The sequence below is a fragment of the Lepidochelys kempii genome, chromosome 1 (genome assembly GCF_965140265.1).
Source record: "Lepidochelys kempii isolate rLepKem1 chromosome 1, rLepKem1.hap2, whole genome shotgun sequence".
NCBI classification, from domain to species: domain Eukaryota; kingdom Metazoa; phylum Chordata; order Testudines; family Cheloniidae; genus Lepidochelys; species Lepidochelys kempii.
Window position 1 is genome coordinate 119,169,839 of NC_133256.1, and position 12,117 is coordinate 119,181,955.

At 40.2% G+C, this 12,117-nt stretch overlaps 1 protein-coding gene across 4 annotated transcripts in view; it reads right to left on the bottom strand.

Moving 5' to 3' along the window:
* TMEM131 (transmembrane protein 131) overlaps positions 1-12,117 on the bottom strand; it is a 202,525-nt gene that overhangs the window by 84,109 nt on the left and 106,299 nt on the right. For all 4 annotated transcript variants that reach the window (XR_012159916.1, XM_073352811.1, XM_073352822.1 and 1 more), the window contains exons 5-7: positions 8,227-8,350; positions 3,738-3,854; positions 1,069-1,191 (exon numbers count right to left, since the gene is read on the bottom strand). Coding sequence is in view for 3 of the 4 variants with exons in the window: in XM_073352811.1 (XP_073208912.1) it covers positions 1,069-1,191; positions 3,738-3,854; positions 8,227-8,350 (364 nt within the window). In the remaining variant the exon portion in view is untranslated. The remainder of the gene's footprint in view (positions 1-1,068; positions 1,192-3,737; positions 3,855-8,226; positions 8,351-12,117) is intronic.

A 12,117-nucleotide genomic window follows, 5' to 3' on the forward strand; every position in this document is an offset into this window, starting at 1 on the left:
AGGGTTGTATTTATGTGACCATCACTTATTAGCACTGTAGTGTCCAGGAAGTGGATCTCTTGTGTGGACTGGACCAGGCTGAGGTTGATTGTGGGATGGAAATTGTTGAAATCATGATGGAATTCCTCAAGGGCTTCTTTTCCATGGGTCCAGATGATGAAGATGTCATCAATGTAGCCCGAGTAGGGGCGTTAGGGGTCGAGAGCTGGGGAAGTGTTGTTCTAAGTCAGCCATAAAAATATTGGCATACTGTGGGGCCATGCGGGTACCCATAGCAGTGCCGCTGATTTGAACGTATACATTGTCCCCAAATGTGAAATAGTTATGGGTGAGGACAAAGTCACAAAGTTCAGCCACCAGGTTTGCCGTGACATTATTGGGGATACTGTTCCTGATGGCTTCCCCCGCCCGCTGTCCTGCTGGTAATAGCTCACCTTAATTGATCACTCTTGTTATAGTGTGCATGGTAACACCCATTGTTTCATGTTCTCTGTGTATATAAAATCATGCTACTGTATTTTCCACTGCATGCATCCAATGAAGTGGGCTGTCGCCCACGAAAGCTTATGCTCAAAAAAATTTGTCTCTAAGGTGCGACAAGTACTCCTGTTCTTTTTTCTTTAGAGAGTAGTTTCACATAAGAAACCCAAATCATGCAAACTTCTATTCAATTTTCTGCCTGTGAGCAATCCCAATTATTCTAGTGGGACTTGCGTGTAAAGTTATGCAAGTGCTTATAATTTGCAAGATTCGGCCCTAAATTTACATACCTGTTTATTTGTAATTCCGTACAATGTTTTGAACACAGCTTCTCAAAATATTAAATTAGACAATCAAGTCATCAAATCAGTTATGAGTGTTTTTCTCCTTTAGTGCATTTTAAACAGGGCACATTAGTGCTCAAAATACCAGAAAAGAAGTTTTGAAAAGTGGGGGGAGGGAGGGGAAGCATTCTGAAACAAAACACTTTGTAATTTTTATACAATTTCAACAAAGCAAATATTGAACAAATTTCAGTGAACACTGTAAAAAATAAACACATACATGAAGCTGGCACCTGATGCTCACCTGCAAAGGTTCACTGTGGGGATTGTGTATATTTATTATAGGAGAAAAACTGCTATTTACAGGAACTCTTGCCCCAATAAAAGGGCGCAACCGATAAGGGTTCGGGACTCCAACACCAAACACCTGTTTCAAACCAGAGGAAAAAAAGAGTCTTAGTTTCTGCAACTAGTATTGTATCTAAAAAATGTGTCAATTTTAGGGAACGGACTCGGCAATTTTTCAAATAAATGCCATCAATTTAAAGTGTGCTCTAATTCTGAAAATTAATTTTAAAAAGGCATCATGGAAATCCATGTTTATTTCAGATCAAGTTGGCTCAGTGTACAACCAAGAGTATGATTTCTATACCCGTCACCTCTGCTAACTACTGACACACAAACACGGAACATAGAGTGTGACGAAAGCCAGGTCAGATTGTTGATCTCTCTGGTCCGATATCTTTTCTGAGTGGCCGGTACCAGATGTTTCACAAAGGTGAAAGACATCTCATAAGGGACAGTTACAGAATAGCTGTAATTTCTTCCTAAACAACTAAACTTCCTCTCTGTTCTATATAGGTTCTAATATCACACATGGTCTTTGTACCTGAGCAGCAGGCTTAGACGCAGAAACATGAGTATTTCTCTATATTTTTCTACCCTATCCATTTTAGCAGAAAATGTTCTTATTATCCACACAGCTAATTCTTTTTGTAAATTATCCTTCACTTGAATTATATTTAGTGGCAATGAGTTCCACAAGTTAATTGTGTGGTGAATAAAAAAATGTCCTTTAATCAGTTTTAAAATTTCTAAATTTCAATTTCACTGAATCCTCCCTTGTTCTTGTACAGGGATCTCAAACTCCTGGCCCCCATCTGCGGCCTGAGAACCTCTCCAATGTGGCCCGTGGGCCTCCAGCAATTTTGGGGCCAGGTCTCTGCCTTGGCCCCACCTGCTGCCCCCTGGTGCTCCCCCAACCCCTGAGCAATTTAAAATGGCCTGGGTCCCCGCCCATCACTGGCAACACAGCAGAGCTGAGCGGCTTCCTGTGCACTCGCTCCACATGGCTGTCAGCCCCTCCCTGTGGCCCTGGGGCGGGGCTGTGCTTCCACACGCTGCCCCCGCCCCGAGCGCCCCTGCAGCCAATGGGAAGCTGCGGGGGGCAGAAGCATGGGGAGGGCCCCTGGCCTGCCCCGCCTTGGAGCCCCAGTTAACTGCCACACCCCGCAACCCCCTCCCAGAGCCTGCACCCCCAACCCCTCCCGCCCACAAACTCCCTCCCAGATTTGCACACACCTCTCAGCCCCAAACTCCCTCCCAGAGCCTGTAACCCCACCCCCTCCTCCTGCCCCAACCAGAGCCTGCACCCAGCACCCAAACTCCATCCCAGAGCCTGCACCGCAGACCCCCTCCCCCACCCAAACTCCCTCTCAAAGCCCAACCTCTTACCCCTTCTGCACCTAAACTCCCTCCCAGACCCTGCACCCCAATCCCCTACCCCAGACCTCCTCCCCCACCCAAACTCCCTCCCAGAGCCTTAGGCAGGTGGGGGGCAGAGTTGGGGGGGGGCGGGTTCTGGGCGGCATGAATGACACTGGCCTGCTGGGATGATTTGAGGACTGGCCCTGGCCCTAAGGTAAATCGAGTTTGAGACCCCTGCTCTAGTACTATAAGAAAATACACTGAGCATTTTAACCTACGTCCACCTTGCCAGCTTTGTTCTTCTCTCTCTCATTTTTTACTGTGTGACTTCAGACTAGAACCAAACTTTAAAATCTGCATATGAATTATTACATTAAATTGGCCCATTGGGCATCTAGTAAACAACAACAAAATTACTGGTGTATAACTTCTGCAGTTACTTTTTTTAAAAAAAAGAAACCATATTGTTAGGGAATTCAGTACAGATTTTCAAAAACTGGCTTAGTAACCTGGTTCCAGAATCTACTTGCCCACCACCATTTCTCTTTCCCACTCATTTCTCATATGCCTAACCGTACTGGTAGATTTACTAATGGCAAATACTTAATTTACTAGTGATTTGAATCAACTTACAAGTGACCTAGAAGTTGACATCCCTATCACATTGCCAGACTTTTGAATAATCCATCCTCCTAACTTAACAGTAAGACATCCACATTATATATGGAGGAACCTTCGTCACTCCCTAGTACATACAGAATATACAAACTATAGCTCCCCTTATATGTGAAGTTATTTAATATCTGATTCAGATACCCTTATTCTCACTGAACAGCATCCACAATATGAGTTAGGGGGTCAGATTCTTGCCCTTAATTTGTTAGCTTTCAGCACAACACCAAAGGAAAGCATTCTATTAAAAAGTTGCCCCAATCAGGAACAGATACAAACTTGTGATAACAATGGGTAAGCTACTGCATACCTTTGTCTTCAGGAAACTTTTCAGACAGGATGCTCAGTATTAGGTTTTGATAGGGGTATTTACATATAGCAATTTGTGAGCATAATGGTGTTTATAGGTATTAATGTCCACACTCAGGCAACAAATTCTGTGGCACTTTTCTCCATATCTTGGCACCTCTTTAGATGGCTAAACAACACTTTTTATACCTACCACTAAACATAGTCACAAAAGATATTCACAGACCTATATGGTTATCTATTTTAAGAATGTTAAAAAGATTATTCTCGCATTTCTTCTCTTACCTGGTAAGTAAATACCCCATGATTAGAAGTGTTAATAAATAAAGTGTTCTCTACATTCCCAACTACTCTTGCAAGGAAAACTACATCAAAAGATGTGTTCCCTCCTGGAAGAATTTTCTGAAAAATAAAAGCAATGAGAAAATAAGAACATTGAAGGAGGACTATCCACCTTTCAAACAAACACTGTTGCATATTATAGTCAAGAATCCCCTCCAGTGTACTTCATGGCGAACTTGACCTAAATTCTATGGAAAGGATTTTGCAGCAGACTAGAAATTCTGTGGCAGCTTCACATAAAGCAAAGGAGGTTCTAAATGGAGTTAAATGTGAATATGAATAATATAATCAATACATTACATGTTTAGTTTGATATTATAATTAAAATTTACACTACACCCTACATTTTTATGTTCAATATCCTGCAGAAACTTTGTACCGATAACTTATAGCTGCATAATGAATGTTGTTGTGAAGAAACTAGCAATTATGACAGAACTTTTGGACGCATAGAAGGTTGTCAAAGGTTGTGCTTTTAGGGGCAGGGACCATAACAACATTTGTGTTTGTATAGCAACTTAAGGTGCTACCCAAAATAAATAAAAACAAACAGATGACTATTTCGTGTTTATTACTTGTTAAAGTTATTAGCAGTTAAAAAGTTCTGACATTTAACGACATTAAGTTTCAGTATTAACACTCATGGATATGAACAAGGCCATTTACTCCTGTGTTAGAATTACTGTTTCAGACAGTCTTACAACTCAGGCAGATATCACTTCATTGTTTTACACTCCATTAATGTTTTTAAAGTTTTCTTTGTAACTATACAGGCTAGAAACTCAATTTTATTTTTAAATGCAGCTGAGATCCTGCAGTATAGTTCTGGCACAAAGGGAGGACTCAGAAGGAAAGTCAGCAACCACAAAATGGCACAGTAAGTGGGACTATGACTAAATTTGTTAATGCATTTCTAATATCAGTCTTATTTTCTCTTCATTGTAATTTGTTTTTTCAAATCAGTTTAAGATAGCCACAATGAAAGCTATATAGTTCAAAGAATGTTTAGCTGAAACTGCACATTTAAACATTAGCAAAAAATATTAACAAGGAACAAAGCAAGATTTAAGCTATTGTATACAGTACTTTGTTAAAAAAATTAATGTATTCATATGGGTTTCTAACAGCTTAATCTAAAATGTCACTGAAATTTCTTAAAGATTTTAGTTTGAAAACAAAGTCAATTTCATACGGAGAAAATACTATATATCACCTATTCATTCTACCTTTATATAGGCAAAGGAAGTTGAATGTCAGTGTTCACACAGTTGTACGATACTGCAAACTTCAACCTTAAATCAGGACCTTAAAACCTGATATGAGTATTCAACACTTAGAACCAAAAAACATTCCGTAACATTAAAGATTACAGTACAGGGTTTGGGCACTGATTATCAAAAGGTACTTTCTGATTACCCAGCTTTGCCACTTTGGTGGTGAAACATCAGTGCATCAACTCCCACCGCCCATCTCTTAACTGACGTATTAGAGTTTAAAAAAGTGTCTATGTTCATTATCTTTAAATGGAGAAAAAATAAAATCTATTCCCTTTTTCCTTCTGTCCTCTTCATATCATCCATCACTTTTAAAAAAACAGAAATAAAACGTTTTGAAAAAACTCACATTAAGCATTACATGTGCCCAGTTTTTTTCATCTTTTTTAGCTTTGTCTGTCCAAAGTATGTTAATTCTATTGTACTGTGATATTTTAATACGTTTTTAAATGGAAGGAATTTCTACAAAATTTAAGGCGGGGGGAGAAATGGTAAACCAATCTTGACAGTGTCCTTTAAATAATAAAAATGAATTGCCATTTCACTGAGAAATGAAGACAAATGAGAAATTTATTTGGCCAGATAAAGACTGGAATTACCTATTTGTAAATTAAAGATAATGCACCGTTTTCCTACCACATCCTCAAATAATCTCACTCATATCCAAAGCTACTTGATATTGTAAATAATTTCTAAAAATTAATTTTTTCTATACCTTGATTTAACTTGATTTATTGACTATTCAAATATCATAATTCTCAACACTGAGAAAGGACATCTCATTGTTAAGGACCCAAAAACGGTTATAGTTTTCTGAACACACTAGACAAAAACAAACAAGAAAGCGCACACAGATGCTAGCCCTCTTCAAATTTCTTGGTTGAGAGCCCAATGCCTGTCATCTGCTTCACAGGCCTTGGAAAAAACTGCTCTGATGGGTTAGTAATAAGTACAACTCCCTGTAAATTTGTCATACTCAAGGCAACACATGTACAATCAGCAGAGCTTTGACATCCACTCTATCAAGAGTATTGTAGATCAGGTTTAAAAGAGGTAGAATGGTTTAACTAAAATGAATCAGATCTTTGGATTTAACTTTACAAAGTATGAAGTGAACACATTAAGGTATTTCTGATTTCAGTGCGACAGTTCAGACCTCGCTGTTCAATTTGGCTTGTATCTGTTATAGCAATATGCTGGCTCTATATGTTTTTTCTATTAATTTTAATTTTCTAAACTGCCTTCAGCTAGGAAACAAATTCCCAATATGAAGTGTTCATTAAACAGGCTAATAGCAGTTGCTTCAAGAAAAATGCTACCTCAAATAACACAAAGATCCTTAAGGTAAACCGGAAACTTTCGGGCTACTTGTTTTTTGGAGGGTTTTTTTTTAAATGCACAGCATTTCTGTATCCATCTTAAAGGACTCACCTCTTGGACAGGTGACATCTTTTGAAATGGGTGAAAGTATGGATCTGTACCCTTTCAAAATTAAGTAAAGTGAAAGATGCTTCTGAGTACTGTACTGAACATCTAAGCAAATAGGTTAGAACTTTAAAATACAACTGTACTTGTGGACTGATATCTGATTAAAGGATACAGTAATGTATGACTTATAAAAACACCACATGGACTCAGAGCTTCACTCTGGATTACAAGAGAAGGAATGGAACTAGACACAGTTTGTGATTCAGAGGGTCTGATTATACTCTGACAGTGATTTGCATTATTGATAATTTAACAGTGAATCTCCCCCAGCTGCTCCTCAAGTGATATTTAAAGCAGTTTGGCTGCTAGTGTAAATAGGGACAAATTGTTTTCAGCATCTCCACAGAAGTGTCCTAGAGGCCTAGTATGATATAGGATCTGTCAGAGTTTAAAACCATTTGACCCATCTACATTACCAGCCAAACTGTACTGACATCAGTTGACACAGATCTAGAAGGGACCAGTTGACAACCATTGTCAGCAATAGGCTACTGTCCTAATTTAGACAGACTGTGGGGGGTGGGGGGAACCTCAGACAGCAACTAGCTGACACAGAACTTCCTAAAAGGTAAGACTTAGCTGGTATTCTTTGTAACAAATCTTAGAGCACAGCTGGTACATTTTTCATAACAATCTTAATCTAGTTGTGTCTGCTTATTTACTGTTTCTAATGTTCTCCCTTATGATAAATGCATTTAAAAACTTAAAAAAAACCCCACACAACCCTGGAATTGGCTGTAGAAACTATTACCACAAAAAAACTGTCGACAGCTGCCAAAAGAGTAAACTGACCGACATTAAAAGACAAGGAAGCAGGAATGACCTAGTGGGCTTAAGGATCAGGTTAAAGGCAGAAGAGTTTCAGTGGCTCCCCCCAAAAATACTTCAGTCTTAGTTTAATGAGTCCTAAGGATTTCAATGCAGGTTCCTTTCATGGCAAAATTAGGGACGACTTCACCGAAAAGAAATGTTTAGAATGTAAAGGAAAATAGTTTACAAACAATCAGTGGTGCAAGTAGGGCGGTATAGTCGGTACACCGTACCATTAAGATATTTATAGCCGGGCCGGTACGCTGTACCGTAAAGACACAGGAGAAGCAGAACATCGGGCCGCGTCCTCTGGTGCAGCTGTACCACCCCCAGCCCTTCCATGCAGCTGCGTCTCCTGGCTGGGATCTGTACAGCAGCCCGCTGTAGGATAGGGCTGGAGGTGGTACAGCCGCTCCAGGGCTGAACAGCAGGGCTCTCTTGGGAATCGCAGCAGTGAAAGAAGCAGAATGCCAGCAGCTCCCCCAGAGTGGCTGTACTGTCCCTCATCCCGGGCCCAGTCCTCCGGCAGGGCTGTACAGACCCCAGACAGGACTCAGGAGACGCAGCTGCGTGGAAGGGCTGGGCGGCGGTACAGCCACCCTAGAGGAGTTGCCAGCGTGGGGCTGTCCAGTGGGCCCATGTTCTGCTCCTTTCACCGCCGCGGTTCCGGAGAGCCCTGCAGTTGTTTTAGCAGTCTTGGTAAAAGTCAAAAGGTAAAGATCAAAAGAACTGAAGAATCCATAAAGTTTTAGATATCCATAAGAAATTTTGTTTCAAGCAAGAGCTACTCATTACAAAGAGAAACAAGTTTTCACAGTCATAAGAAAAACAGGATAACTTTAAAAAGCAGAGTAACTCACCCTATTTTGAAAGAATGATGCATGAAAATGTGATGTTGTAGCAGATATTGATACTAATATAATAGTTTCTTCTGAACTAGGGTTATGTAGATAAACTTTTTCCATTTTTGGCATCCCAACTGGCCTGTCAAAAGACAAGAGAAAGGATAAAAGTCTATTCAGAATGTTTTTACTGTGTTTTATTAGACAAAATTATTATTAGGTTTCATATCACAGAATACTGGACAAGAAATACAAATTTAAATAAAGCAGTGAAAAGAGTTCACATACATAAGTCCTCATTAAAAGCAGTATGAAGCAATACTTAAGTCTCACCTGGAAATAAGAGAAGCAGCATCTCCTTACAAGCTTGCTCTTGTTCTGTAGTTTATTTATTTTATTTGCTTATATACTTTTCTGTGGTGCTCGTATCTGGACACACCCTAAACCAGGGATCGGCAACCTTTTGCACGCAGCCCGCCAGGGTAAGCCCCCTGGTGGGCCAGGCCAGTTTGTTTACCTGCCGTGTCCGCAGGTTTAGCCGATTGCAGTTCCCACTGGCTGTGGTTCGCCACTCTAGGCCAATGGGGCCTGCAGGAAGCAGCAGCCAGCACATCCCTCGGCCCGCGTCACTTCCCGCAGCCCCCATTGGCTTGGGACAGCGAACCGCGACCAGTGGGAGCTGCGATCGGACGAATCTGCGGACGTTGCAGGTAAACAAACAGACCCAGCCTGCTAGGGGGCTTACCCTGGCGGGCTGCGTGCGAAAGGTTGCCAGTCCCTGCCCTATTAAGAATTTAACCTAAGCACCTCTGTGAAGTAAAGGGATATCACTGTTTTACAGATGGAAAACTGAGACAAAGCCATCTTTCCTTTTTCTTTTATAAGTTTGTAATATCAAAGTAGCTTAAAGAAAAAAGGGAACACACAACACCAATCTGCAACCCTCAAATGCTGAAATTATTATTTTCATTAGATCATCATGAGCAGCCCTATCTGGGTCCTGTATTTCCTACCCGTTTACTATATTTTAGAAGCATACAAATATATACATCACTTTTGATTCAGTATTATAATATAATCTAATATTCTTATTTGAATTTTACATCTCTAGGACAACATAGCAAAGGTTCTTAAAATAGCCTGATTTAGTTACCTGAAGTGTATCAGTGCAGAAGCTTTAGAGAGCTGAGAGATTACAAAATCCATTCCCGTGACAAAAATGATAAACTGCAAGCTTTTCAGTAACAAGTGAAATCAAATTGATAATTTGTTCTACGTAGTTTTTTACTCACTTCTTTTCTTAAAGCACATATATACTAGCAAAACAAGACATGCTTTGATTTCATGATTGCTTTTCAAACTTCAATGTCTCTGAAGAAATTAGTTTTATACCTCATAATACATACCTTTCACATAAATCATTCGAGTGTACATTGTGTGTACTTGCTCCCTAAAACTATAGTCTGTGTCTATTCAAATAGTGTACACTTTCATTACAGTAGATACCATACAGCAATTCTAGTAAATAGTTTTATACTAATCAAAAGGGTTGAAGATCCTGGCAACCTACGTTTTGGCTAGTTACCAGTTTACTTAACGAATGCTAGTGTAATTATGCAATTGTTTCTATAACTTTTCATTTTAGGTTCCAAATGTGAAGCAGGATAATTTTGCTGACTGTCAAACAAGTGATTTACAAATACCTGAGTGGTGATAATCAATTTTCATCACAATTAAATATCATTTAGGTAACTGGAAGATGCTTCCTGTTTATGAAGTAATAAGTGTATCCTGTGCTAAGCACCCTGAAGCTAAAAGGCCAAGGTGTTATCAAACAAGGATAGTTACTAACAAGTTATTTTTATTCCACTGAAATACTATCTTCTCACTCTGCATTCTGTTTGGCTTTCTAGAAATGCAGCTATATGTAGCACCTGATAACTGAAGTTATGAATGTGGAACAGAATCTGATGGCATCTGAAACATATAGCTGCTAGAATGGTTTTAGTGAATATGGAATTTACCCTCTTCTTTAGAGGTAAAGAGGTGGGTAAGTCCTTTGTACTGAGCCATGTTCTATATGTGGCTAAAGCAAGGGTCCTGGTTATTGGCTCAAAAGTAATTCTCAGAGATTTCCATCTGTTCACTGTGGGGCAAGGATAGGTTGTTGAGAAAAGACCTCTACTGAGAACACCTCTGACTTCTTTTCAATCTATATCTAGTTTGGGATTCTTCGAACAAATGCAGACTTGCCTTCTGAAATTTGTAAGATTTCATTTGAATGTTAAAAGTTTAGTAATCTCAGCAGGAATTCCCATTCAGCCTTAACATCTCACCCTTCCATCTCCACTTCTTTGTGGGAAAATTGGAGGATGAGGAAGAATAGAAAGATTTTTTTGTGATTTTTGGATTCTTCATTTAGTTAGTTTCAGGAAAAGAGAAATCTAGATCCTCTAACAGGTCTGCTCTGGTTCTAGACAGAGCCTTTATGAATTCTGAGGCTGTCTACAAATTTTGGCAGCTGCTGAAAGCTAGTCTAAAGGAAAGCTTCCTATGAAAGAGAGACCTAAGCAAAGGAGACTACTCTGACTTCAGTGACATGTGCAATACCCAGTTTGCCCTAAATGGAAAGGTTATCCTTTCATAATTTTGCTCACTTCTCATCTATTATTAACAGTTCAGCTTTGGACTCCTGCCACAGCTTCATGGAAAGCAAGACAGTGGACAAGACCAAAGCACAAAAAAACCGTGATCCCTGTTCTGCACTCAGACATACATAATGGTTGGTCTGAGCAATATGGATGAGTTACTTTTCTGACCAAGGTAAGTGAGAGAGATAAGTCGAGATCAGTTGTGTCACTCTAGCAGGGGAAATACAGCAGAAATTAAGAAAGAGATATCACTGCACTGTCAGAGGCTGAGATTCTTAATCTTTAAGTTTTAATTAATGTAACAAGTATTTTTATAAGGTATATTTTTGGACCAATCATTGCAGTGCATCAGCCTCTTTTCAATCGGTTTTCAAAGCTCCACAGATGGAAATACTAAGAGCAGGTCATTATCCAGCCATGTCACCCAGAATGAACTGGACCAAAGTTATGGAGCAGGTCCTTAAGGAACCTATTTTGAAGCACTTGGAGGAGAGGAAGGTGTTCAGGAACAGTCGACATGGATTCACCAAGGACAATTCATGCCTGACCAACCTGATTGCCTTTTATGATGAGATAAATGGCTCTGAGGATATGGGAAAAGCAGTGAATGTGATATATTTTGACTACAGCAAAGCTTTTGATATGGTCTCCCATAGTATTCTTGCCAGCAAGTTAAAAAAGTATGGATTGGATTAATGGACTATAAAGTGGATAGAAAGCTGGCTAGACTTTCGGGCTCAACAGGTAGTGATCAATGGCTTGATGTCTAATTGGAAGCCAGTATCAAGCAGAGTGCCTTAGGGGTCGGTCCCGGGGCCGGTTTTGTTCAACATCTTCACTGATGATCTGGATTGCACCCTCAGCAAGTTTGCGGATGACACTAAGCTGTGGGGGAGAGGTAGATATGCTGGAGGGTAGGGATAGGGTCCAGAGTGACCTAGACAAATTGGAGGATTGGGCCAAAAGAAATCTGATGAGGTTCAACAAGGACAAGTACAGAGTCCTGCATTTAGGACGGAAGAATTCCATGCACTGCTACAGGCTGGGGACCGACTGGCTAAGCAGCAGTTCTGCAGAAAAGGACCTGGGGATTACAGTGGACGAGAAACTGGATATGAGACAACAGTGTGCCCTTGTTGCCAGGAAGGCTGACAGCACATTGGGCTGCATTAGTAAGAGCAATGCCAGCAGATCAAAGGAAGTGATTATTTCCATCTATTCGGCACTGGTGAGACCACATCTGGAGTACTGCATCCAG